We start from the raw sequence: 25,761 nt of genomic DNA, 5'->3' as shown, positions 1-25,761 counted from the left end.
GAAGCTCTCAAATACATAACCGAATACGATAAGGCTCAGAAACGTGACTTCAGCCTCAAAGTGGAAGAATGTGGTCAGGTCTTCGCGTGCCGCATTTCCTTGGCGGGACACGGCCCCGCTCTCCGACTCCGACTCCGACGGTGGACGACCCCCAACAACGGAACCACTTACTGGGCGACTGGACGGATATCGAGCAGAATCGTATCATGAAGGAAGGGAATGAGCGTCAAAACGAGGATGAAGAATTGGATCAAGACTTAGGACCGACGAAAAAAACCAGACGGCGTGTTCGATTCGCTGACTTCGAGAAGCCAACAAATCAAAGACGACCCTGGATCCGGACACGAACACGGAGATGTAGTTGTCTACGTAGTCCAAGTAGCGCAATTCTCTTCGCTGCTTTATTACTATGTCTTGGAGTCGGATACGTATATCGCTGGAAGGTCGAGACCGCATTGCATCGGAGCTGGATCCCCGATGCTGCCAGCGAACGATTTAGCCAGAACCCGTTGCCTCCGCCTCCAGAGCATCTTCAAATCACCAACTATACACTCCCTTTACGGACGAGAGGACGAGATATTGTAGATGTCAACGGCCGTCGTTTCAAGTTGGCCTCGGTGAACTGGTATGGTGCCAGTGATGAGTTTTTTGTCGCCGGAGGTTTGGATATCCAACATCGCGACGATATTGCAAAGACTATCAAGAAGCTCGGCTTCAATAGTGTGAGGCTACCTTATGCTGATGAGTTGGTCATCAAGAATCCAGTTGTCGAAGAAAAACACCTTCGCGCAAACCCCGATTTGGTCGGTCTGAGGGCACTGGACATCTTCCATATTGTTGTTCAGACGCTGACTAAATCGGGCATCGCTGTCATTGTGAACAACCACATAACCAGCGCAACCTGGTGTTGCGGTGCTGATCCTTGTGATGCTGGCTGGTCGAATGATCATTTGGGCCCCGTCTGTCGCGTGCGGCAGACCGAGGACGAATGGATCCAGCACTGGGAGACTATCATGCTTCCACACATCAACAACCCGCTTGTCATTGGTGTTGATCTCAGGAATGAGATCCGCGGCCTTTGGGGAACCATGCCGTGGTCGAAGTGGGCGCCAGCTGCTGAAAGATGCGGCAACCGACTTCTTCAGATGAATAGGGACTGGCTTGTTATAGTCGAGGGCACCGAGTCTTCCAACGATCTGTCCAAAGTGTGTAAACGTCCTGTCCTGTTGGATGTTACACACCGACTAGTATACTCAGCACACGTGTACGCTTGGTCTGGTTGGGGAAGCTGGGAGGGCCGTTTCCTTCAGCGAGACTACGACTCATTCGCGAAGACGATGCACCATAACTGGGGATACATCGTCGATAAGCAGATTGCTCCTGTGTGGGTTGGCGAGATCGGGGCGCCTGTGCAGCCGTCTGTTGGTGACGCCAATTACTGGCAGCACTTAGTTCGTTTCCTCCAGGAGAAAGATTCTGATTTTGGATACTGGGCGCTGAATGCCCGGAAGCCGAAGGGGAATGCAACGGAGAGATATGGACTACTACAAGATGATTGGAAGACTCCAGTGCTTGATTACCGGATGAAGGATATGCTTGAGCTCATGTCGGCTTGAGCGTGATGATATACCTTACGACTATGGATGAAATGAGAATGTATTTCTGGTTTGGATTTAAATGTGGATTTGGAGGATATACCTTTTGTCAGCGAAATGGAATCTTGTTAGGACGTTTGTGTGCGTATCGATGAGTGACAATTGTAACAAGCCAATTTCTTGTTAATAAGTTCTTAACCCTACCGAACTAAGACACTCATGGTATCAGAACCTATGTCTTCTTCTTCAAAAGAGATAGACAGCATGGCATTTTCAGGGATTGTGTCCTATCGGCACAGAATGTATCAGCAGTCAGGTGTTGGAAATTCCCATGAAACAGGTGCATCCCTATTTCAAGTTCTTTGTGTAGATACAAAGATTAACCGTATTTGTCAAGGTACCTTAAGGTATAGTACCTAGTGATTCATTGCTTTGGTACGTCGATTGCTAGACTCAACTATAAAAGGCTGTTCCACTCTGATTTCCAGTTGACATCATCGTCGACAGTTAAAAACCCACTGTTAGCAACACAAGGCAACCCACATAGTCAGCTCTGTACCAACGTCACAAAAATCCTAGCGCAATCACTCAACCTAATTCTAAAATTGTTAGCTACCTATCTTACAAGGAATATACTTGGAATTATAAGAGCTGGGCTGAACTACTAGGATTCCGTCTCCTTACTCCATACCGGCATCTCAGCTTACAGTGGAGGTTTCGCCGGCTCCTTATCGATAACAAGGGACTGACGTGCCGCACCCCGCGACTCTCGATTTGGTCACTTGCATCTTCTTCGAGAAGCAAACCGACGATCGAGGTTCGAGCTGGAAGTGCTGTGCTGTGCTGTTTTGTGCATCATCACGCAGCTCCCCCCAGTAACAGCACCGGTATTCAGCCTTCTGCATGAGAAGAACAACCATATCACATCACATTGCATCCTCGAAAATCAAGCGAATCAGTCGCCGTACGCGCGCAGGGTATTGCCCAATCCCATCCATACATCCGCCACCTGGATGCAATTGCTAAGCTGCAACACCTCGGCAAAGGCCATCTCACCTCCCCGCGCATGAGTTGTGTGAGAGCTGATGGAAAGTCAACAACCTTACAAGCGCAACTTCCAGCCAATATCCGTGGGGAAATGCTATGCGCAAACAGCTACTGACCGGGTGAGTATTGCTCGTGTGCGTAGGATATTCTTTTCGCTGATGCTTTATTCGCGACCATTCAGTTTGGCGATGGCGCCAAAGCCGCAGTCCGTGATCGCGAGCGGGTGACTTTGGGCATGCACCCCCAGAGCGCCGAGCTTCCCTTTACCTGGCCCGGGAACGACTCAGACGACGAGAGAAATGCCGGGCCTTCAATATACCGCTTGATACCATCTATGCAGAAATTTCGGAGCAACCTGACTGCTCTTTCTCAAGTGTACAATGTGCGACCATACCAATCCCCTTTAATAGTCGCAATGCTGACGACACATTCCAGCTCTACTTCTCTGCTTACCAAGGCCGAATATTCGTCTACAGACCCCGTGCCGCCCCGAGCCAGGCACTTCCGAGCCAACCTGATCTACAACTGAAGCCTAAAGCAAGTACTGCCGCCCAGTTAGTCGGCGGACAACTTGACGAGTCTCGGCCACACACAGTCAACCATATGATCACAGGGTTCCTTGGCGACGAAGAAATAGTCCTCGCGTGCTACGACGACGGAGATGTGGTGGCATATTACACCAAGGAAATTGAGAAACAAGCCAAAGAATGCCGTGCCACAAGCGACAGGTCACACAAATCTGTTCCGAAACAATTCTTCCATGAAAATGTTGGCATATCAGCTTGGGGCTTGGCTGTCCATCGAAAGTCTCGCTTGATCGCCGTCAGCTCAAATAGGCATGAGGTTGTCGTCTTTGCTCTGGCTCTCACACAAGACCCCCTGAGTCGCAGGGCAGGCTTGTCCCGCACGACACGCCTAGATATCCCAACACGAACCCGGAACTGGCGGGTCGTAATACGGATGGCTCCTAGTGCAGACAATATCCCAAACGTTTGTTTTGTGGACGATTGTCAAGGCCACGCGCAGCGAATTTGCGCAATCGACATCAAGGGCACTGCATGGTTAGCAGATATTTGGCAAGGCAACAGAGGTCTAATAGTCATTCCACCACTATGTTCAAATCTACTGAAAAGTGAGGAGTTCCACCCTGCTCCATCCAGAGGATGGGGAATATTTGCTCTGGATGAGAGGGATTTTCTCAAGGTCAAGACTACTGAGGAGCTGTTTGGCGTGCCCACCAATCGACTAGAAGTTATCCCAGCAGGCAGTGGCTGTCAACAACCATTGGTGAACGTCAGGAACGCTGTGGCTAATATTCCTGATAATCCACACAACATGCTGAGGCCACTAAGCCAGCCTGGCCCGATGATTCCTCTTGCTTGGGAACCTGATATGCCTCAGCTAGGTTTTGTTGTACAGGCTGAAGATCTTTTGGGAAGCGATGTTGGCGAGGAAGAATTCGAGGACACCGAAGATGAGACCGATGAGGAACACGATGAAGGAGGCGACTCGGAAGACGGCTCAGAAGTCGATTCGGAGGAGGATGCTATCGTCGCGGGCACAGATTGGAGCTCCTTTTATTTCCAAGCCCACGAATTGGCGCAAGGTCTGAGCACTTACAAGTCACCTGGCAGTTCTCCTGATAATCTTTATGCTTGGGATGCGACATTCAAGCAGCAGGACTCTGAGGGTCAGGGAGAGAACAAGGAAGACCTGGGGCATGCTATGAATGGGAACGCAACGGCTGCCCATAAGCTCGACATGACATATTTTCCTCACAGCAACACGGTCTATCGAACACCCCGAAAAGCAGAAATGATGATGGCTTATTGGAGGAGACCTCCTGAGTACAATCGACATCCACAGTTGCCAGAAGCGTATCTGGCAGATCTCGGAAAAAGGCTGTTTCTGTTACGGACCTACGAGAAGGATATAGAGCTGCGCTCATTCTCTCCGATCCCGAACAGGGCCTTGCCGACGGAGTTTGGAGTTATCTGCTCGGACGCGCTCAAATTTGGACGATTTCGCGACCCTGGGTTGAGGCGGCATTTCCATGCAACCAGTAGACTCAACATGATTGCGCTGGCCCCTGAGCTCTCACTTATGGCTATCGGGTCACCAACCGGGCGCGTCGTGCTGATGACATTGACTCGGAAGGCTGTCCCTGCGGAGCGCGATGATGGAACATGGGAGCACGGATTTCGAGTAGAGTGGGTGCTGCCGACAGGATCCGACGAGACGGAACATCGCAAGACGTTGCGACCTATGCATGGAATGGCCATGGGGCCAGTCCAGGTGGGAGACGAGATCGGAGGTAAGGTCGGAGGTGTAGGGCCAGCGATGCCCCGGCGATATCGGCTGATGCTGCACTATCGAAACCACGACATATTGTCATATGAGCTGACACGAGAGGAACAATCGGGAAAGCTATGTATTTTCTGACCCAGGGGCGTTTCATTTCCATCTCTGAACTATATCCTGCATACTGTTTCTTCGCTGGGAGTCTACTGGCTTATTGATACCCGGTGGACGCTTTCATCATTCACTGCTAGGTTAGGGATAATGGAGTTTTGGACCTTAGAGGCGTAGGTAGTTTACTCTTTGGGGTTTTCTATAAGAATATTTTTGTGCTATCTCTTGGCGATGACCGCTGGTGCCGATCTTGATGGGGGACCATTTGATATCAGGCGCGATTTCGACACAGTCTCGTCAATGCTCGAATGTGCTATGGAATCGGAGGCGTTGCATTCAGCATAATGTATTGTTCCTGAATTTGCTTAGTGTGTAGCAAAATAAACTCAGATGAGGTTCAATGCTCGAATAGGTACCATGTTACAAATCACAGAGAACCGCTACTGAGATCATCGTTTTTCGGGAGAATCAGGTTCGTAGGTCAAGAGTATAAATCGGAACGGAGGCCGGAGGTGAAATCAACCTAGCTTACCTCGGGAGTGGTGACAATTATGAATTATTTTAACTATGCCTCCGTATCTCGGGGTTCCGGGTCGGCGGGACGAGACAGCCACCCCGCAAACCGACCCGGGGACAAGGGCAATGCCTTCTAGAATAGAAAGAGGATAGGAGTGAGGATAACAGAGATAGCGGTAGAGGAGGGGTGCACAAACCTTGTTTCTGACGGACATGACCAAGTGTAATTTGTATTGATTTGATGGTCTGGAGAGTCTTGATTGGTGGAGGTGATGCTAGGGAAGATAAGAAAGAGGACATCATTTCTGATCAGCTTGTGATAGAGGGTGTCTGATTGGACGGGCAAAATCTGGGGATGATGTTATGTTTTGCCCGGAGTTGGAGTTGGAGTTGGGATTCGTGGCACGTCATTCAAGTATACATATACAGGGAGGGAACTACGGTCAGTCAGTCATCAGGTATCTTGCATACCAAGATGAACGAATGGGTTTCGTATGCTTCAGTGAAAGTGACTAACTTTCAGCGAGATCCCTGTTTTCCTGTGCGGTCTCACCGAAATGATCAAATGTGTGCTGAGACTTGAGTTGAAGAACTGAAGTGCTGTAGAGTGCCGGCACCAAAACTCGGAGCGGACCCAAAATGCCCCCGAAGCAACGGTACGGAAGTGAGCATCCGGCTGCCGCTCTGCCGGGATGCCCCGGAGTACAAGGGCCAAGCCTTTATCCCCGTCAGCTTGAAATGCAGGGCAGCCCGCCAAGGTTTGTCTGTAGCCAAGCGATGGAGTTCCGCCAGATCGGATTTCGATGTCCGGAAAATAAAAGCAAGAAAGCATGGGGAGATTGATAGATTTGCAACCACGAGTGCGTCACTGGATATGAGTGGCATACCATATAAATAAAAGTAATAAATTGATGAAATGCTTTTCTTAGCAAGGGCAAACTTCCAAAAACTCGAGTTGGAGAGAATGTCCCCGGGGAATATGGCGTCAGGCTTGTGATTGGTCGACGAGTTACGATGTGTCCATGAATTTAGCAATCTACCCTTGTTCTCATTAAACAACTTTTTTACTCACATGAATTGGCAAAGTACCCAAGTACCGACCAAGCCTCCCCCCACAAAAAAACTAACAACAACCACCTTCTTTACTTGTGCGTCTGATAAGAAAAATAGAGCCATGCACAATTGCTCTTTACACGTGAGGGGCGCCAAATGAGATGGTCGTTTTGGACGGCTTCCGATACTTGGGGACCAATTGCAGGCAAAACATCTCTCTTATCTGAGTGACGCCAGCGATTTAGCAACGGGATGGTGCGTACAATATCTTGGTAGCTTGGTTCACGTGTAAGACGCAGGCAAAAGAAGGTTATTTTGCTTAAACGAAACCATGCTCAAGTGTGCGGTGACGTTGGAGATGAAGCGAGTGATAGCCAGTCTCACCATGTATACCAAGCCTGTTACAGAAATGCGTTGCAATTCTTTGGCATCAACCAAGATGGCAATCTCACTTATCACACCAGACAAGACCGAGAGATTGCTCTATCGGTCTTCAATACGATTATCGGGCGACTTCCCAAGAGCCAAGAAGTCAGGGACAAAAAGAGCTGTAGCAGTAGCCGGTGCCTCAGCCGTACCTCACGTACCCCAGATATTACCTACGTGATTGACACAAGTTGAGGTTTTGCGGTAGTAATGTAATCAAACGGCTTTACACATCGTTCACCGTAATGGAATAATCCTTTCTGGCCTAGTAAATCGGACCAACCCTCCCTCTTGGTTCCCTCTCCGCATTTACGCACGACGATCAGCGAGCCAAGGAGTTTCTAGTCTCCGATCAAGATGCCCGTTTTTCGCCTCGATCCACAAGTTGCAAGGCCTCAGTCAAGAATTCATCATCATCACGGAATGGACAAACATATGGGATGGCTACGTAGTTTGAACCGACAACGGCGAGGCCTAACATCACATCAAGCCTGTATCGACAGTACATACCTACACTTGCCAGCTGAGCAGATTAACTTCAGCTTTGCTCAAATTTCGGCTCGACATCTATCTACGGATATCAGCCGAGTCTTCTCATCCATGCCCAGGCAATATTTAAGATTGTTCCTTTCTTTTTGCCAGCTTCCCCCATGATCTTGATTCTCAAACATGGAGCAATCTGTCAACGGAGGTCTCTGACACAGAAAACCCCACGCTTCGTTCAGAGATATCACACGTCAACGGCGCCCCCCAAACTCCAGACCCCAGGGGATCCCTTGAGGTTGGAGGATTTTCCCGTCCTTTTTTCTGGCTCTCTCCCCAGCTTCGAACGGTCCAATGAGATATGAGATTCCAGGTTTCGTGCATAGATTTTGGACGGCTGATGCCCAAGATGACAGCCCCCATTTGTGACTGGTGGCACAGGGTCTTACACCCAGTTTCTAGGTTACACGAAGCATGATTCTTTTATTTATAAATAAGAAATGACTTGTATGACGCTTTATTTCTAGCCATGCGTGTCGAGCAATGTGAGGACTTCCACGCACGGTAAGCTTCCTTCTTCCTTTTGGGCAGTGCATTGTTAATGCGAAGCCTCTCAGCGCCAAAGCAAGTTCAAGTCAAGATCGGGCGTCTCGGAGGGCGTGTCAAGAAGCGATGCGGACTCTGTCCGGGACGAGACGACAAAGACAGGGGTGTTTCTTCGATCTCGAAAACCCAGGAACCAGCCGAGAACGGCGCAAAGAGGAGTCGACATAGTAGACGCCTTACCAAAGACGTGTAAGCGCGTTGACGCTAGGGTCGGTACCTGGACAGAGCATGCAGGCGCCGCTATCTTTATCTCTATCAATTGGGAGGGTACGTACCGATAAACATCCATGAGATGGTTTGTGGTTTGTGGTTTTTGTATGTGTCCAACTGGTTACTACGCTGTATCAGATCAATCTATGGCGGTATCACAGCGACTAACGGGTGCTCGTACAGCCCTGTGAAAGGCTGAGCCATGCTGGTACGTACCCTTAGACTCGCTATCTCTGCCCTGGGCTCTATCTCTGGTGCCCCCAGCTCAGCTCTGCTGCTATCTCTATCTCTTGTCTCTCATTGTGTGTCGCGCCTCTATCTATGCCCGTACCATACCAGGAGATCTGCAACAAATTGTCCCACGCCCAGGACATCCATGGCGTTTTTTGGCTCATGGAGACAGACCCGCGGCCGGCATGGGTATGGGTATGGATATGGATATGGATTTGGCGTTGGGTTGAGTCTAAGATAGAGCAGTACTGTACAGTGAGGCATGTAGGCATGTCAAACAATTATATTAAAGTCTTGCCCCATCACCTGCATTTCCTGTTTCTCTTCTCCATATTCCCTTCCGTTTTTATCCCACTAGGTTGTTTCCATAACTTCCTATAACCGGTGGAGCTTTCCTTCCTCTTGCTCTTCCTAGGACTCACTCGTCACTTACTTCACCTTGCTCGTCATTTAACGTGAGAGGGATCTGCTCAGCTTCATCGAATCTCACCTCTTCCATATTTCGACAACCTGAACCCGACGAACATACGAAACGAGATCCCACGAGACTTTATACACAATAATTCAACATGTCTTATGTTATCCCTGGACCCCCGACTGCCTTCAATGGCACCAACCAAGAGCTTGGTGGTGATTCCAGTATGTTTTTCCGTCGTCGACAACGCGAATACTCATCATCATCATCATCACAATCCAATACTAACACGATTCTTCTCCAGCTACCGAGAACCTCAACCAATGGTACCAATCCGGTGACCAGGCCTTCATCATCCTCTCCGCCTGTCTCGTCCTTCTCATGGTCCCTGGCATCGCCTTCCTGTACTCTGGTCTTGCCCGAAGAAAGTCAGCCCTCTCCATGCTCTGGGTTGTTATGATGTCCTTCTCCGTCATTGTCTTCCAGTGGTATTTCTGGGGCTTCTCTCTCGCCTTCTCTACAACTTCCAACAACCCCTTCATCGGTGATCTCAAGCATTTCGGTCTTATGAAGGTTTGGGGTGCTCCCTCAGTCGGATCTCCTCTTGTCCCTGCTCTGCTTTACTCTTTCTATCAGATGATGTTCTGCGCCGTCACTGGCGCTCTTACAGTCGGTGCTGTCGCCGAGCGAGGCCGCGTTGTGCCGAGCATGGTCTTCATCTTCTTCTGGGCTACTCTTGTCTACTGCCCTCTCGCGTACTGGGTCTGGAACCCCAATGGTTGGGGCTTCGTTAACGGCGTTCTCGACTACGCTGGTGGTGTTCCCGTCGAGATCGGCTCTGGCATGTCCGCGTTCGCCTACTCTTGGGTTCTGGGCCGCCGCAATGAGAAGATGATGATGAACTTCCGTCCTCACAACATCTCTCTCATCACTCTCGGTACCATGTTCCTCTGGTTTGGTTGGCTCGGCTTCAATGGTGGCTCTTCTTTCGGTGCTAACCTCCGTGCTGTTATGGCTTGCTGGAACTCCTGCCTCACTGCCATGTTTGCTGCTATGACTTGGTGCATTCTCGATTTCCGCCTGGCTCGCAAGTGGTCCATGGTCGGCTGGTGCTCTGGCACTATCTCTGGTCTTGTTGCTGCTACTCCTGCTTCCGGTTTCCTCGACCCTTGGGCTAGCATCATCCTGGGTGTTGTCGCTGGTGTCGCTTGTAACTTTGCCACCAAGAGTAAGTTGTCTTATCATTTCTTTTTACACACAGTCGCTGACCTCACACGCAGTCAAGTTCCTTGTTCGAATTGACGACTCTCTCGATGTCTTTGCCGAGCACGGTGTCGGTGGTATCGTTGGCCTCATCTTCAATGCTTTTTTCGCCCGTGGCTCCATCATTGGCCTCGACGGCGTCAACACCGGTGCTACAGGTGGCTTCATGGATGGAAACTACGTCATTATTGGCTGGCAAATCGCTGCCATTGTCGCTGCCTCCGCTTATGCCTTCGTCATGTCTGCCATCATTGCTAAGATCATCGACTTCATTCCTGGACTGAAGCTCCGTGCCTCTGAAGAGGCTGAGCTCCTTGGTATGGATGACGATCAGCACGGCGAGTTCTCTTACGACTACGTCGAGGTCCGCCGAGACTTCCTTGCTTGGAGCCCTCACCGTGGTGAGCCCGCTGAGGATGGTGATGTACTTGAGCCTACCCATGGCATCCAGGAGCACCAGTCTATGATGAACCCAAGCGAATCCGATGACGTCCGCAAGACTCCTTCTCTTAACACACCCGATGTTGTTGCACCCGACGCGGTGATTACCGAGAAGCATGCTTAAACTTGCTTACGGCAATGTTATCTTTGCGAGTCATATTAGCCTTGTTTGATATAGAGGGGTTATTTTATTGCCAGAATTTCTTTTTATTAACTTGTGGGATGCTGGGAGTAGCAGGCAAAGGCGTTACGGATTTACCATCTTTTCGACGTATCTGCCTTGGATTGTTTTAAATACCCGCTTGGTAGATGTGGATGGCTTTGGAAAAGCGATGCAGGTCATTGGACACGTATATAATTTTGTGCCATGTGGTCTTTTAGACAGTTACAAAATCAGATCACTATATATTATATTTATACATGTCTCGATCAAGCACCAGTGAAGGGACTTCAAGCTGCTTTGGTCTTTTCGAATTGGTTGAAACCCCATCCAAATGCCTGCTGCAGTCTTGCTTCCATTTATTCAAAGGTACATGCTGCGCCAATTCTAATTGCTAACTATAATTAAGGACTAAACGGCACTTGTCGTTTTGCTAAATCTAGGTGGCATCTCATATTTACACACGAATTATATCTTTATATGCCAGGCCACACTTTCTCAAGAAGGCGGCACACCGTCTGTTACCTTACCATATGGTAATGACGAGTAATCTCCGAAGCAAGAGTAGTCGAACTGTGCCTTTTCTGCCATCTTGTCCTGAACCTCGATGAACGTATCCAGGTCACACCAGCCGTCCTTACGGCTGACGTCACATTCCGGAAAACTCCTGCCCAAAGGCACAGTCCGTTGGTTAAGTACGAAGTGGATGTACTTGGTCTCTTTGCCATCAAGGTAGCCGTCTCTCTTTGGTGAGACAGGGCTGGGCGCCTTAATGATTTCGATGTCTAAACGCGCACCGAAAGGAGTCAGTTTAGAAACAACGAACTCATGTTCACCGGGATATTTGTCAGTGGGAAGCTCCTCAGAAAACTGGCGAAGGCCAAAGGCTGTCAGGATAGAGATAATGTTGGTGTCGTGAGAAAAGTCAAAGTAAAGACTTTGGTTCAGAGGAAATGTCTCCTTCATGCTATCCAGTGTCGTGTTAATCTGGGAGCCAGAGTAACCGAGGGTATGATTCTTGAGCCTTGCCATGACCTCTTGCTGGTAGCCAAGGCCAGTAGCTCGCTGCGTCTCTCGTTAGCAGGGTTGGGGTTGCCAGAGAAGTCAACTTACGCCTACTGGGCTTTGGAACCCAGCCCCCGAAGAGAATCCAAGGTCGATAGAGTAGCCAAAGTGTTCCCATTCCTCGTATGTAAAGAGATCACAGAATCTACTAAAGCCGTATGCAACAGTTTCATAGGGACACATGTTTTGTGCAGCCCAGACGTCTGCTGGTGTCCACGTGAAACCCTTTGTCACATTATTGAATCGGGCAGTTGCTATGTGACTTTTTAGTTGTTGGTCTGCATATCTGACGGAGAGACATACCGTCTTTGAGGTACTTCTCATACCATGCGGCTACAGGAGTCACATAGTCCGCCTTGTCAGAGTTGGGGCAGTTCAGCCCTCCAGCAAGGGAGTTGTTGAAACCAGGGGCCTCGATGATCACTTCGATAGTGGCATTATTGGTCCTGCTGCTGTCAGAATACTGCAGTAAACACCTTGGACGAATCACGCTTACCACTCGAGGCCAAAAAAGCCAGCCATCCAGTTTTCTGCAGATTTCAGCATGCGATCCTGAGTCTATACACTGTCAGTATCTTGAGCCCAGGGTGGTATATGAACGAGGTTCACATACTGTAGTTCGGACGATGAGTTTGCTTTGAGGGTTGTATAAGCTACCATACATGTAACTATGCAAGACACCTGAACTCGTTATCAGTTTTAAGTTTATAGTTCTGAACAGATAAACTCTTACCAGACTCGAAGAGCTCCTGTCGGCCCCTTGGGACTAGGATAGCCTTTCCGAGTTCGTATTTCCAGTCCATCAAAAACTCAAGGGCGCCACTGGTCTTGAGGCCAGCCGAAGCATTGGCAAGTCGCTCGCCAAGGGTTGCGACGTTCGAACCTGGGGTTGGATATCGAGCACCATGACGAGAAAGCATCTGGACCTGAACGATCTCAGCACCTGGAGGGATTGGATACTCGTCCACGCCGAAGCCTGTAGATGGAGAATAAGGACTCAGGTAACCCATCATCTGGAAGATGCTTCGGTTACCCTCCTTCATGCCTTCGATAGGGATAGATGTCTGCAACGGATCATTGGGGACAAAGGTGGCAGTAGGCTCAAAGACATGGGTTTGTGCCATGAAAGCCGGCTTTCCAGTTTTAGTAACGCCGGGCCATAGTTGCGGCGAGGTCTGAAAATACTGGGGAACTCGGGGTGGGTCACCCGGACATGAGCCGGAGCCGGAGCCGGAGCCGGAGAAGGCAAGTGGAAGACTAAGATAGAGGTTTATGGCCATAAGAATAACGACAAGGCTCGAGAGAAGCATTATGGTGTTCCTGTATGAGCGAATTGGACCACGCGGTATGATTGGTTGAGCGGGAGGCTCCCTAGGGCCATCATCGTGACCATCACCCTCATCTTGATGCACTGGCTGATAGCCCGAAGCACCCGGGGCTGCTTTTGACTTGAGAATTCCTGAAGCTGGAGCCATATTGATACAGGGCTGGTTCGATGTTGATGGGTAGACTGTAGGTTGATGCGCGATAACTATGCTGTCTCAACAACCACTCTCTATGACCAGCATAGGCGAAGATTGGGCTGTAGGTTGTACCCCTTTGGCACGGGGCTGTGCCTCGGAGAAGTAATCTCAATGACAGTGGATAGTCGATGAAACAATCCGTTCAATCTACGCCCTAGAAAACTGGTGGAGGAAAGAGAGGAGAGGAGAGGAGAGGAGAAACGGACGGGGGTGTCGCTCTGAGACGACAAGCGCTAGAATTCGATGGTGCTGAGTTCGATTTGCTTAATGATGTTGATGATGTTGCTTCTTTGAAGATTGGTTGAGGCGTCGAATTGATTGCCCCTGCGCGTTAGGAGTAGCCCGCCTTGTGCAAGGGGAAAGTGGCCAATTGGATAGTCAGCCATGCACTGTGTTGGGTTATGTATCATGGATCCTCTTCAAGCCCTGTTAGACAGGGGAAGGAATCCGATCTTCGGCTGTCAGTAACACTGAGGGGCAGTTTCTAGCGTTCCTACAGGGCGACAACAATTGAATTGATACTGTCATAGACACTGTACTGATATTGCCGGGTCGCTTGATATCCACACCAGAAACAAGCGCCAGGATCGCCGACCCCGTGACTATGGATCTCATCTTATGGGATCTCACCGTCGTTTCCACCTCATTTATCAGATCTCGAGTCAATTTTGAGAATGTAATGTAAACCTAGTCGTAGTCTTCGTTGCCTCTTCTCTCAACGCCTCATCCATAATCCTGATGCATATGGCTTGTTTTGCATGGCAACGCGTCATTCTAGTCGCATATCGAGGCCCGTCCTCTCTTGCCAATCTCGTCAAGGATTAGCGACATTCGTTGTTGTCTCGAAGACCATCATGATGAGTTGCAACATGTCCCAATCTTTGCGATCATGTGCAGACCAGTCATCATTGTTTCAAGGCACAAAGTGCAAGATAAACCCGGGGTTCCTCCATGGAATATATTTCGTTGGCTACTCAGGTCTTGAAACAAGCTGCTAGCTACCCTATCGTGGTACCAAAACCATCATTCATCAGGCACAGAAGCATATCTGCCTGTGGGTCATCTGAAAGTTATCGTCTTCCTCCCTTCGATCTGCTCTGAAAGTCAACCACTTCGTCATCGATCCTAGCTAGGCATCCTTGACCGCCATTAATCAATCCATGACCAAAGGTCATTTCGAGGAAGGGGAGAAAGCCTCCTCGTGACACAGAATCCAATGCAAGGCGGATCGGTATAGAGACAACGCTGGGATGACGATGGAATACAAAGCAAGTTCCCCGAACCTAACCCTTGGTGGCTTCAGCCCAAGCAAAAAGCAAAAGGCCCATTCAGTTATTTTCGCTCTAACAGAAGCAGACCAGACAAAAATCCGAGACCATGAGAGCTACGTTCTCGCCTTTCATCCAATACCGGATTTGTCTCTGCTGCCTCACCATGCCAACGCAACCAATCATCGGAAACTAAGCACATCTTGACCAACTATCGAAAGCAAGTCATTCATGTGTCAGCCATTCCATCCAGATTCTGTGCCAAATCTGAGACCACCATCTCATCTTACTTCTTGTCTCAGCACGCAACTCTCGTTAAGAAACAGCCACATTTCTTCCTTGGTATCTTCTTACATTGGACAAGTCCCCCCACTGAGGCGTTCCATCCCTGGTCACCACCATAGTCACAACCCCCATGGTATTAAGTATTATGCCGGCTTTCCGCCAGCCTTCAAGCCTCGTTGTCTCGTCTTACCTGGTCGCAGCTTATGGGTATGTGTTCGTTTCGTGTGGCTCTACGGATATATTATGCCAGCATTCTCCAAGCCTGAAGAACTCCAGAACAAGGGATTTGCATGCTTATAGAGCACCCCTGACACTCTCGACTTCTCCCCTTACTGTTGCCAATGGGAGAGTACACAGCGTTCTGCCGTGAGACGCCCGGCTTATTCCCAACCTAAACGAAACATTTCTTGTAGTTTGGTACACATACGAATTAGACTTGTCACACTATCATATATCACTTTTGTAGTCTTCTGTGCCTGAGCATCTCGATCTAAGTTATGCATGCGATTCCTTGTATTCGGCTGTCCCTAGTAGGTGCTAATACTGTATGAGCCTCAAACACACGTATTAATCCTTGATTTCTCTTTTTCAACCAATGCCCATCCTGCCATGCCCATAAAGTCAGATACCACACTGCACCGATAGACAGGTTCGCCTGAGACATGATAAACCATTCTTGTTACTTTTCCGCGACCGTGACACCCCAACAAAAAAAAAAAAAAAAAGAAATAAAAGAACCTAAAAAAGCATACTCAAACTCGAGTGCAGGACCTTATTCATAACTTTTAATTTCTCCCCCGTTACCCTCAGATTCCCCATTGCCCTTTTTATGCGCCTCGGTTCCAAAGTTGATAAGCACCCCATTATCTCATCATGTCTCGAGAGCATGCATGAATGCATGCGAGTTCACCCCACAACTGAGGTTGCTCTAAGCGCTAGAAGCACAGTTTTAGTTGGCCTGAGACCTGAGGGGGAAGAAGCCGTCTGGCATGGGCTCAATGTGCCAGATCTTGGGTGCTTCCTTGTTGAAAGCAGCGGACCACTCTTGACTCAGGTCTGCAGGGAGCTTCCATCCCAGCTCGTCATCGCGGAGTCTCATGCGTACCAAGTGTCGACGTTCCCGGGCAGCCTCACCGTTGACGAAGCCTTCTCGGCGATGCAAGATTGTGAGGTTGTTAATGAAATGCATATCACCTGCATGTGTGCTGATCTCCAGCTGAGTTGCCTTGGCAATGTTCTCAATGGAGTCCAATGCCTCCATCTGTCGTGGCGTAACGGCGGGAAGGTTGGTAGGGCGTGGGTGAATTGCATTCCCTGTGAGTGCCACACGCCCAAAGTTGATCAACACTCTCCCCTCATGATGAAAGAGGACTGGTCGGCACTGGAAACGGGGTCTATCACAGTATAGCGCGTCAGTTGATGCACTCCTTGCTAATCGCTGTGATGAGAAGAACAAATAAAGAGGATGTAGATAATCAAGTGCCTGAACTTACAGGGCGAATGGCCAGTCAGAGCGAGCAAGAGTGCGGACCATGTCCGGACGGCTAGTAGCAAGAACATTGTAGACAGTGTAGGCTGAGGCGATAATGCATTTGCCTCCCGAGACAGCGGTGCTACGTGTGAGCCAGCTGACTATATCACCAGCTTCCTCGTTGTGGAAAGTCTAGAGTAGAAGTTAGCCTGGTTGACTATTCCTTCCAGGAATTATAAAGAAAGATTAGCATACGATGGGGGAGGTGGAGTGTCGATGGTGACCAGCCTTGAGCTTGGATGAGTTGTCGGCGACGATATGGACTACAAATATGTCAATGAGAAAGAAACAAGGTATTGGGGTCAATCGAGCCAACCTAGCATATTGCCTTTTCGATCTTGACGCCCATGACGATTGGCAATGTAAGACTGAATGCCAAGATACAGCACAGTCAAGTCCTCGACTGAGTACTTTTGAGGATCGAGGCCACGAATGACACCAAAGCCCTTGCCTTGGTGCACGTCTCGGCGGATACGATCCAGTCTTGGTCCCAGAGTGGGAAGAGGGAAGTTGTCTCGGGAGACGCAATCCCCGTCAAGCCCCAAGGCTGGCTGGTGTTAGCCACATGATGAACGCCATGGAAGCGTCGTCTCAGGAAAAGAGACGTACCTTTAAAGACCAGCAAAGCATTCTCAGCTTCCTGTAGATCGGATTCGCTCAGAGTGTGGATGTATTCCGATTCATCCGTGAATTGAGGACCAACCCAAGCCATAGGCTCGTCGAGAAACTTGGGCCACCCTTCGGGGACCCCAGCCGGTCCATCTGCCACGCGACTGACACAGCCGGCGGCCGCAGGAGCTAGTTCAACGGCCGGGCTCGGGCCAATGATGGGCCCAGCTAGGGAAGATACCATGGTAATGGTTCCTGAGGGAGAGGTTCCGCTGGTGGCTTGGTGGGGGTGTCTTGATACTGAGGTACTCTGTCAGCCAGCCTCCTACATGAGAAAAGGGATGTGTAAGTTTTGTTAAGAACCTACGTTACAAAACGCAACGGGCCGTTGTCTGATGACTGCTGGTATAAGTCAGGATCTGCGTGGAGACCAAGTGGATCAGGAAGAGATCGAATATGAAAGATGATATGTGAGTTGAAGGTGTGCTGGGGCGTTAAAAGAGAGATGAACAAGATGGAAGGAAAGGAATGGGACCTCTGGTGGTGCGAGGCGTCTACTTAAATGTGTTTGCTTAATGAAAGGCGGAGATCAAAACAGAAGAGAAAAGGAACGTTTGATACTATCGTGGCAAGTGCCTTCGGGCAAGGTATAGTGACGTTGGAGGCGCCTCCAATTTCAAAATTCTGTGAAGAGTAACATGAACAGAAGGCGCAACTTACAGTCGAGATCAAGAGTAGCAGCGGCCGAGGAAAGAGGAAAAGACGGAGGTGCAAGGTGTTAAAGATACGGCAATAACGATGGATGGCATGCAAATTGCAGCACAGACGAACAGTTCTTGACGAGCGAGATTGAGATTGATGAGGAATATCAAAAGAACGTTCAGACTAAGTAGGAGGCTAGTAAGGTATTATTATAGCTTTTCCAAGATGTTTAGAAATCGGTGGTAGCCCTGTTCAAATTTAGAGATGAAGGTGAAGCTCCTTGGATATGCGGCTCTTGGAAGGATGTTGAAGTTGTGTAACGTTCTTCCATGCTTCCTTCGTCCCCGTTTTCTCGGATTCGATGAGAGAGAAGGCAGGTATAATGAAAAATTTCACTAAAGGTAGATCTGCTTTTCGTTCCGTGGCTTCCACATCCATCCAATTTCCAGTACCTCTACCTTAGGACCTGGGTAGCTACCTTACACCACTTACACAAGGATTTTTGAGATAGCATCGGGTTGGCACTTCCAAGTTGGCAGGGTTAGAGACAGGGTATACGTAGATCGGGTACTTGCGTAGCCGTGCTCGTGGCAGGTCGCAGATACGCGGCGGCAGGAAGCTGCAACAGAACCCAGCAACGCGGGTATTCGCTGAACTTCCTGCCATATTCCAGGGCTAACGCCTTGAACAATTAAAGTGCCTGGTCAGGTACCGGTATCTCAGGGCGGGAAACGGAAGGAACAGACGAACTCTGAGGTATCAATTGGAGGTGAGTAAGTGCCTTGCCGTTGATCCTGTACTTCATTCGCGGTTCCTCGCTTCCATGTCACCAGTGGGTTGCTCAAAAGTCCTGGGTAGCAACATAAACTCTGGGTCGCCTCTTATTGCAAGGGAGGAGGAAACGAGACGAGAGAGCACTGTAACATTCCTTGGGGAAACGGTCCGGGCCCTCGACTAGAGTAGGAAGAAAAAGAAAAAAAGAAGAAAGGAGAAGGAAAATTGATAGAAGTACCAAGCCTAGCCCAGCAAGGGTTGATTGATGTGTATGGTTCCAAGCTGTAGTTAGTTGAGAAAAGCAAAACACCAAAGGCTAAGAATGAACATGAGCTAAGACTAGGAGAGGCTCAGACTCAAGCTCAGCTGAGAGCCCAATCCTAGTTTAACCGAGCTGGAGTAGCATGGTAAGGATGATCCTTCGTGTTGATCCCCCAGTAGCTACCTCGCAGCTTTTCTTTCCCAATTTTAAGTGTGTTTTAAAAGTGGTTCACCATTGGCTTACTCCATAGTATGTGCACCTTGTTGGTTTCTCACTTATCTATCTGTGGCTGGCTGGCGTCACCTTTACAGTAACTACTAGCAGTACTCCGTAGCTGTGCTACTATAGGTAGTATTGTGTCTGTTCAACAAACTCGACAAGGGTCCCCCAAAACACGGCAGTCGATATTGATCCTTTGGCAATGGTTAAACTTTACTGAGGTGTTATACAACTTCATTGGTTGACGGATTACTATCCGTTGCCACCCCCTTAGCTTAGGTTTGGTTCGTTTCTCGGGCCCTAATTACTGGTTCCCCGTCAAACCAACGCCAAAGAATGGTGCCTAGGCGACGCGGACATCTCGGACGGTCAACAATCGACAGTCAAAGCAAAGCAAAGGCAAGGGATATGCAAATAGGCGCGTCTCATTTCATACTTCTCCCCCGTTCGTCCCATTGCCATCTCTCCGCTCTTCCCGAGGGATACACAACCTGAATAATTGACGTACTAATAAACCACACAGCATATACTCCGTAGAAAGCACATATACTATGTAGTGCACAGTGCTGCATTATCCACACTATCAGACCAAGTCTACATAGTTAAGCCAAGCCAAGCCAAGTCAAGTCAGAGCATAGCTGCGGTATGAATGGCCCGGGGTTTGTCAAGCGCCGCACAACCAGGCCCGGCCCGTCCGGCATCCCTCCGCGAGCCAACCCCCAGCGAGCTTGGTACATATAAACCTTTGATCCGCCTCGTGTTTCTGTGCAACAATGCGCAACCCGTCAAAAACGTAGCAGCCCGTCTCCCATCGACACTCGGTGAGCAAATTCTCGCCTCTTTCTGTAGGTGGCCGCACACACTCTCGGTGCACCTGTCCCTCTCCTCTCACCGTCATCCCTTTTCTTCCATCGCATCACAATTTGTTGGCGTGCGCTCCGTTTCGTCCTGTTACATTGTTTCGCCTACGACCCTCCTCCCCGCCGCTTTGCCGTGTCCCGTATCGTGAACTGGTCCATGTGGCGGTTTGTCGGAACTGAACAAGAACGATCAATCTCTTGGGCTATAGCTTCTTCATCCGGCCCTCCACACCCAATTCAGCTGTTTATGTCATTTCTCTTCAAACCATCACACCAGTTCGGCTCTTTCTCTGTACTTCACCTGCTCTTGACCGCCTTTTCGTAACAAAAACTACCCTGGCATTTTAAAATGGTTTCATTATCGTTATCATCGTCATCGTCATTATGGCCGTTACTGTTGCCGCCGTCATCCGCATTCACCGCCCTTCATTCGCTTCCTATACAGTCTCAGTTCCTGCATCTCCGCTGTGAGTACAGCATCTTCTCAAACTCTGCGCCTACCCATTTGGTTCCAGGTCACCCATTGCCTCCCTACTACCACAGAAGACAACTAAAGATGTTGTTGGCCAACCAAACCCGATCATATTGTTGTTCGAGGTTGCCAGTTGGTCTCGAACAACTGGCTGACAAAAAAGTAATCATGCTCGTACACGGCCTTGTTCCGGATTTCCTCCCATTGCAACGCTGAAACCACAGAGTTCAAGTTAGCATCAAATCAGAGAGCCATGGTCCCAGCTTGTATGGTTCTACATCCCCGAGGGTCGACTTACCATATCGTCTAGCCAGGTTGCTAGTATGATGGACAAACTTGATCTTTTCTTCATCCAAGCCTGCCAGTGTTCGCAAGTCTTGGTCTTTACAATCTTCCGAGAAAGGGTAGATGCCCTTGTTACAGTAGTGGAAGTGTGCGAGCAAGATGTTTGCGCCTGTTCAATCCCCAGTCAGCAAGCGCTTCCGTGCAGGATGGACCGGGGTGGTTGTGTGACTCACCTAGGTGGTATTCTTTGACCTTCTCCTCACGCGCAAAGCGTCGCTGCAAGTACATCGATAATCAGCAAACGTTACGGGCCACTATCGACTTTCAGGGCTATCTTACCTTCATGCCGTGCTTCTTTGCGTAGCCAGCATCATGAGCTGTGATGAGAGCTGTGTTATGCAAAAGAATGAAGATAACAAGATACGTTACTAGCCAAGTGCTCTGCTTGTTCTTTGACATCATCTTCTGGAGTTTGTCCAGAAGCTCTCTTCGCAGCTTGGTCTGTATGTGGTGAATCAGGATAAGATCCATCTGAGCGCCAAGTACAGGCGGAAGAGGGATCTTGCCATGGTTCGGGTTCGTTTCGTCCAGGATATTTTGCTTCATCCCCAAGGTCTCTTCTCCAACAATGAAGCTCGACCGCGTTGTCAGACGAATCGACATCCACAACAAGAGTGTATGATGAATAAGTTCCACGCACTCTGGCGTAGTGGAAGGGTCTTTGAAGATTTTCCAAGCACGTAAGTACGTCCGGAATAGCAGGCCTTCAGGTGGGCCAAGCAACTTGGTAAAAGCATCCTGCATGCTATTCTCAATGTGGTCCAGGTACTCTTTCTTCGCCTCCTCGAGGTTGACCATCGCATACGGAGGAATCTTCACTGATTTCTTGACACCCTTGTAATCCCAAGTACGTTCCAGCTTGTCACCAGCCTGAGGAATGAATCGTTGAACCTTCACCTTAACAAACTTATTCGATAGCCCCTCGGAAAGATAGATGGTTCTGGGCTCTTCAGTCGTAGCCCAGCTCTGTATCGGATCCGAAATGTTGTTGGTCCATCGTCGTGTCCATTCATAACCGGGAACTTGGCCCGGCTTGAAAAGTCGGATATCCGTTATCTTGTATCTGAGGCAAGGAAAGCGCCCTGCCCTCGAATTGGAGACTTTTTTGCATGTCAAACAGGCCCCTCCCTCTTCTTCAGGGTTGTTTTCGCACTGCATCACTGGTTAGTGGCCTTTGCGCACCAGCCAAAAAGCTCATTACAAGTAAGACATCATCTTATGTAACAGAACCGGACAGTGTTACTTACACGAATTCTTTGCATTCTGCACCTGATGCAGGAACCAATCTTTCGGGTTTGGGCAGTTTGTTCACGGAGATTTGGGTCCTTGAACGGACCTCTCTTTCCTCCTCTTTGGTTAGGGAGCATGATTTCAAAATTGGCTTGTTGATCCATTAGAGACCACCCGTTCTGCGCAGTATCTTCGCCAAGTTGAGTATTGATTAGCATACCATATTGGGAAACGCTGTCGGGTGGAGCCAAGCTCTGGTGAGTAATAGCATTTGTATCAGTAAGGTTGGGGTCGGAACTGTAGCCGACCTGTGGAAGTGCCTTGGTGACAAGCTGTTGACTGGGCATCATTACTTGATTCTCCAGCTGTGGTTCCTCTTTGAAAGCTTGGGCGACGTAAAAGTCTCTCGCTGAAAGATTAGGTTGATGAGTTGGCCCAGGACCACTCATCACAGGCTCCGCTAATGCCGTCTGATCAGAGATGAGAGGAAAGTTGACAAGGGGCGCAACATTCAAGTTAGGTTGCTGAAAGCTGTAATCCGGTTGTTGACCAGAGCTCAGAGTCGTGTTATCATACGGTTCAGATGATGGCATTGTCATAGATGGTTGTTTTTCTGCCATGTAAGGAGCATCTGGACCAGAAACTGCTGGTGCAGAGCTCGGTAGCTGTTGATAGCCTTTCAGGGTGATGTCAGCGAGGATCTCAGGTGTACGTCGGTCGATCCGGCAAGGTTAAGAGAGTCAGTCGCTTACCATCTTGATGTCTTGGGTCCCAGCCACAACATGGGCAGAAGAATAAGGTCAGATCCGCCATACGCCTGGCTAATGGGGAAGTAGAAGATGGCATTGAGTTCTGGCCACAGTCGTCCCAGCTTGAAGATGCCCCATAGTGCTCATCGCGTTGACTGTAAGGTCCTGATAATGGGAGTTTTATCAGAGGTCCCTGGGACGAAGCCGGTCCTTGCTCAGGTGTCATTGGGACCGATGGTTCAAGCCTTCTCCTCTTCCTACAATGCTCTTGTTCAATCAGTTGATGTAATTGAGAACCAGAGGCTATTCCATAGAATTGTGCCAGTTGCTCAAGATTGTCTTGGATCTCAAATGGTATAAAGGTGAAGTTGTCATTCACGGGAGGGGTGAAAGATATTGACGAAGAGCCCGGATCTTCAACTCCCGGTTGGAGGAGAGGCCTCTTAACTTTGGAAGGATAATGTGGATTCTATAGAAAAAAATCAATTCACCGCACATTTGGGTCTCATGGGGAGGGGCCTAGGGCAAAGAAAAGGGAGAAGATGCTTGTCCGAGAGTCATGGCACAGAGCCACGACGGGGCTGCGAGAAGAGGAAACGGTGGTGATTGGCAACAGCCGCAGGGGTCATACAAATTGGACGATGGGATGGGGGATCGATGATATAACTCCATGCAGCTTGCCGCCAACCGGGGAGAGAAACTCTTACCATAATGGCTGCAGTGAGACAGGACGGGGTGTGGAACAAACACTGCCTAGCAGTAGGAGTAAGAACAGAAAGACGAAGGTCAAGGTACCACCACGCGGAATCAAACTCGACGAAATACAGTTAATGACAAAGAAGAGCTAGCTTGCCCGGTTTGTCTCTCAGAAGCGGTGGTCAAAAATCGAGCGACGCCGGGGTGAGAAGAGGGGGAGTGTGGTGGGAGGCTAAGGTGCCACGAAAGCCATCACCAGGCACTTGACGTTGAAACCCCCCGTATTGCGCCGAGTGGAGCACCAGCGATGGCCGAAGTCAAAACGACGGCCGAGAGAAGGATACCAGACGGTCGGGAATAGAAAATACTGTGATAAGGGAGGCGAAGAATCCGGGGAAGCTAGGCGGAAAGGCGATAAGTAGGTATGTTAGTGCAAACCCAATCAGGTCGTTGAGGCTCCTTGCCAACAGATGGAAGGTCGATGAGATGTTGGTGTGCTGCTCGCAGCCGCCAACCTGAGAACCTCGAGCCTGAGTACGATTAGGACAGGACGTGGAGCCTTGTCCACCCCGTCCACTGCTTTAGCAACAAGGCGGGCTGAGCTGTCGTGGTACTGGCGACAGAACGTGGAGTAAGTAGCCGGTGGTGCTGGTACTGGTGTTTGCACCGTTGAGCGATATCAGCACAATATGCCTGCGGCCGCGATCGTATGGATGACGGCTGATGCGGGCTGCGGGCTGAGAAAGTATGCGGCTGGCGGTGTGGTGGTTGTAGTGACTCGGCGTTGAGCGCTTCAAGCAACGGCTTGACGGTCTGCTGGGAAAGGTGATGATGAACGAGTCTGTGAGAGAGGAAAGTGGACTCGGTGAGGACGGCGTTGACATGGCCTCGTGCTGAGTAGTTTTTGACCGGTCTGAGGGGTACCATGGGAGTGGCAGGGGGCCTTCTGATTGTAGTGCTCAGGCTTGTCAGGTAAAGGATTTTGGGATATTACCCGCTCTGCCGGTTCAGTGCGCCTGAAGTTCTTGATCTAATGTTAGGTAGTGAAATATGTTATTAGGAGCCGTCCCGGCGGGGCAATTAGAAAAAGAGAATTAGAATAAAGGCTTTGTTCATGGCTTAGGAGCTTGGCTACTGAACAATGAGGGTGATTTGAATCGTGCGTGGTCGTAGATCCCTAGACAATAATGCAGCTCAATCCTTTGGCAATCGAATCTTCGGATCGGGTCATTGTTCCATAGCCACGGAGCCTAGCCATGCCAACGGTTAATTCGTGCATTAAAATGGCCATGTGATTGACATGGGGCTGACCAATGTCGGTCATGGCTGCACAGCCGCTCAGCTGGGATTGGATGTACCATTCTCAAATTGCTTTTTTTCACTCACAGGGTCTCGCAACGCCAACCCGCCCGGGTATCTCACACCAGGGAATGGAAAAAGTACTGTACATCGTCAACTCCGCAACGTAGCAAAGGTTCTCAAAGGTACTTGAATCGCCAAGCAGTTCAGAAGAAAGATCGCTTTTATCCTATCGTCGATGTAGGCCTGGCGTTGGAGGGCCATTCTCGAGAGTAACGCATACAAGTCCGAGAAAAGGCAAAGATACCTCGACAAGTACTGGATGAGCAGTCAAGTTTCTAACCAGGAGGAAATTCCGTTTGCCAAATGCACTCGGATGCAGTGGTGTATCGTAAACGAACAAGTACCTGAGCGTTGTTTCAGGCCCTTTCAGCTCCCCTTTCACCAATCTCAACTTGACCAAGGCTGACGAGTGTTAACAGCCAACATCTCACAGAATGTTGAGACCAGTGACCTGGATCATTGCCAGAAGCCTGCCTTCTGTCCATGTGATAAGACGAACGTGTGCTGTCGTCACGCAAAGGCTCTGGTTGGTACGAGGAGGAGGCAGGGGCAGCAACCGGTGAGAACAGCAATTACTTTCACTCTTGGCCGAGAATTAGAACTAAAAGATCGGTCCGATCGATATCCGGTTGTGTACGTTATCATTGCGAGCTTCTTACGACAGAACCTGCTAGCTGATGTTCGAGCCGGGCGCACTAACGAACGGCACGATGCAACTCATGTCCCTGAGCAGCCGCCAGCAAGGCGTGGCCCAGCCACAGATTCTGCGTGAATATGGTTGCATCTTTCTGGGTTATATTGCATCAAAATGCAAGTGGGTTATGCGTGGCTGCGTCCGCGTCTCTTGGCTTGACGATATTGTCTCTTCTCTCGCCAAATTGTAGTGGTTTTCGATGCGAGAATGGGTTCCTGGCGATATCAGCCAGCCTGTGACGTCGGATGGATGGGATG

General features: G+C 49.5%; 9 protein-coding genes across 33 annotated transcripts; 6 read left to right on the top strand and 3 right to left on the bottom strand.

The window, feature by feature from the left end:
• Window positions 1-68: 68 nt before the first annotated feature.
• FOIG_01041 (uncharacterized protein) lies at window positions 69-1,616 on the top strand (the record flags this gene model as incomplete). The annotated part of the gene is made up of 1 exon (XM_031197615.1): window positions 69-1,616. One exon carries the CDS (start codon window positions 69-71, stop codon window positions 1,614-1,616), a length of 1,548 nt encoding a protein of 515 aa, XP_031073382.1.
• Window positions 1,617-2,680: 1,064 nt separating this feature from the next.
• On the top strand, window positions 2,681-5,084 carry FOIG_01040 (uncharacterized protein; the record flags this gene model as incomplete). Its single annotated transcript, XM_031197614.1, has 3 exons — window positions 2,681-2,761; window positions 2,824-3,024; window positions 3,078-5,084. 3 exons carry the CDS (start codon window positions 2,681-2,683, stop codon window positions 5,082-5,084), a joined length of 2,289 nt encoding a protein of 762 aa, XP_031073381.1.
• Window positions 5,085-7,062: 1,978 nt separating this feature from the next.
• On the top strand, window positions 7,063-8,809 carry FOIG_01039 (uncharacterized protein; the record flags this gene model as incomplete). Its single annotated transcript, XM_031197613.1, has 3 exons — window positions 7,063-7,206; window positions 8,150-8,405; window positions 8,571-8,809. 3 exons carry the CDS (start codon window positions 7,063-7,065, stop codon window positions 8,807-8,809), a joined length of 639 nt encoding a protein of 212 aa, XP_031073380.1.
• Window positions 8,186-13,775, bottom strand: FOIG_01037 (uncharacterized protein). Its single transcript, XM_031197611.1, has 6 exons — window positions 12,657-13,775; window positions 12,537-12,604; window positions 12,420-12,481; window positions 12,227-12,369; window positions 11,972-12,177; window positions 8,186-11,923 (listed from the first exon to the last, which is right to left on the bottom strand). Exons 1-6 carry the CDS (start codon window positions 13,396-13,398, stop codon window positions 11,357-11,359), a joined length of 1,788 nt encoding a protein of 595 aa, XP_031073378.1. The 5' UTR covers window positions 13,399-13,775; the 3' UTR covers window positions 8,186-11,356.
• Window positions 9,149-10,822, top strand: FOIG_01038 (uncharacterized protein; the record flags this gene model as incomplete). The annotated part of the gene is made up of 3 exons (XM_031197612.1): window positions 9,149-9,218; window positions 9,299-10,222; window positions 10,275-10,822. The coding sequence occupies 3 exons, from the start codon at window positions 9,149-9,151 to the stop codon at window positions 10,820-10,822; spliced, it is 1,542 nt and encodes a 513-aa protein (XP_031073379.1).
• Window positions 13,776-15,482: 1,707 nt separating the features above from the next.
• On the bottom strand, window positions 15,483-18,974 carry FOIG_01036 (uncharacterized protein). 4 transcript variants are annotated; one of them, XM_031197609.1, is made up of 8 exons: window positions 17,860-18,940; window positions 17,507-17,541; window positions 17,140-17,439; window positions 16,847-17,077; window positions 16,726-16,793; window positions 16,493-16,662; window positions 15,752-16,393; window positions 15,483-15,603 (listed from the first exon to the last, which is right to left on the bottom strand). In XM_031197609.1, the coding sequence occupies exons 3-7, from the start codon at window positions 17,381-17,383 to the stop codon at window positions 15,949-15,951; spliced, it is 1,158 nt and encodes a 385-aa protein (XP_031073376.1). In that variant the 5' UTR covers window positions 17,384-17,439; window positions 17,507-17,541; window positions 17,860-18,940; the 3' UTR covers window positions 15,483-15,603; window positions 15,752-15,948. The 4 variants fall into 4 exon arrangements, with proteins under 4 accessions (XP_031073376.1, XP_031073374.1, XP_031073375.1 ...); XM_031197607.1 differs by having other exon boundaries at window positions 15,483-16,393; window positions 17,860-18,974; XM_031197608.1 differs by lacking the exon at window positions 17,507-17,541 and having other exon boundaries at window positions 15,483-16,393; window positions 17,860-18,523; window positions 18,592-18,940.
• A 525-nt stretch (window positions 18,975-19,499) lies between these two features.
• Window positions 19,500-24,790, bottom strand: FOIG_01033 (uncharacterized protein). Of its 22 annotated transcripts, XM_031197602.1 has the most exons (7): window positions 23,460-24,680; window positions 22,756-23,221; window positions 21,053-22,679; window positions 20,947-20,989; window positions 20,727-20,882; window positions 20,458-20,640; window positions 19,644-20,393 (listed from the first exon to the last, which is right to left on the bottom strand). In XM_031197602.1, the coding sequence occupies exons 3-6, from the start codon at window positions 21,929-21,931 to the stop codon at window positions 20,537-20,539; spliced, it is 1,182 nt and encodes a 393-aa protein (XP_031073357.1). In that variant the 5' UTR covers window positions 21,932-22,679; window positions 22,756-23,221; window positions 23,460-24,680; the 3' UTR covers window positions 19,644-20,393; window positions 20,458-20,536. The 22 variants fall into 22 exon arrangements, with proteins under 22 accessions (XP_031073353.1, XP_031073354.1, XP_031073356.1 ...); XM_031197598.1 differs by having other exon boundaries at window positions 19,500-20,393; window positions 22,756-24,790; XM_031197599.1 differs by having other exon boundaries at window positions 19,500-20,640; window positions 21,053-22,154; window positions 22,224-22,679; window positions 22,756-24,790.
• Window positions 19,746-20,105, top strand: FOIG_01035 (uncharacterized protein; the record flags this gene model as incomplete). The annotated part of the gene is made up of 1 exon (XM_031197606.1): window positions 19,746-20,105. The coding sequence occupies one exon, from the start codon at window positions 19,746-19,748 to the stop codon at window positions 20,103-20,105; it is 360 nt and encodes a 119-aa protein (XP_031073373.1).
• Window positions 23,295-23,600, top strand: FOIG_01034 (uncharacterized protein; the record flags this gene model as incomplete). The annotated part of the gene is made up of 1 exon (XM_031197605.1): window positions 23,295-23,600. The coding sequence occupies one exon, from the start codon at window positions 23,295-23,297 to the stop codon at window positions 23,598-23,600; it is 306 nt and encodes a 101-aa protein (XP_031073372.1).
• Window positions 24,791-25,761: the final 971 nt, after the last annotated feature.

Source organism: Fusarium odoratissimum (genome assembly GCF_000260195.1).
Source record: "Fusarium odoratissimum NRRL 54006 unplaced genomic scaffold supercont1.1, whole genome shotgun sequence".
NCBI classification, from domain to species: domain Eukaryota; kingdom Fungi; phylum Ascomycota; class Sordariomycetes; order Hypocreales; family Nectriaceae; genus Fusarium; species Fusarium odoratissimum.
Note: the sequence above shows the minus strand (reverse complement) of the source record. Positions and strands in the feature narration are given on the sequence as shown.

Bases quoted from the DNA above. Each gene is read 5' to 3' on its own strand.
- FOIG_01037 (XM_031197611.1), bottom strand. From the start codon at position 13,398: ATGGCTCCAGCTTCAGGAATTCTCAAGTCAAAAGCAGCCCCGGGTGCT. The intron at 12,178-12,226 runs GTATGTCTCTCC...AAAGTCACATAG, and splicing joins TGAGAAGTACCTCAAAGACG to CAACTGCCCGATTCAATAAT. The intron at 11,924-11,971 runs GTAAGTTGACTT...CGAGAGACGCAG, and splicing joins GGTTCCAAAGCCCAGTAGGC to CGAGCTACTGGCCTTGGCTA.
- FOIG_01036 (XM_031197607.1), bottom strand. From the start codon at position 17,383: ATGGTATCTTCCCTAGCTGGGCCCATCATTGGCCCGAGCCCGGCCGTT. The intron at 16,794-16,846 runs GTTGGCTCGATT...ACATATTTGTAG, and splicing joins TCGAAAAGGCAATATGCTAG to TCCATATCGTCGCCGACAAC. The intron at 16,394-16,492 runs GTAAGTTCAGGC...ATACTGTGATAG, and splicing joins TCTGACTGGCCATTCGCCCT to ACCCCGTTTCCAGTGCCGAC.
- FOIG_01033 (XM_031197583.1), bottom strand. From the start codon at position 21,931: ATGCAGTGCGAAAACAACCCTGAAGAAGAGGGAGGGGCCTGTTTGACA. The intron at 20,990-21,052 runs GTAAGATAGCCC...ATGTACTTGCAG, and splicing joins CAAAGAAGCACGGCATGAAG to CGACGCTTTGCGCGTGAGGA. The intron at 20,883-20,946 runs GTGAGTCACACA...GGGATTGAACAG, and splicing joins GGTCAAAGAATACCACCTAG to GCGCAAACATCTTGCTCGCA.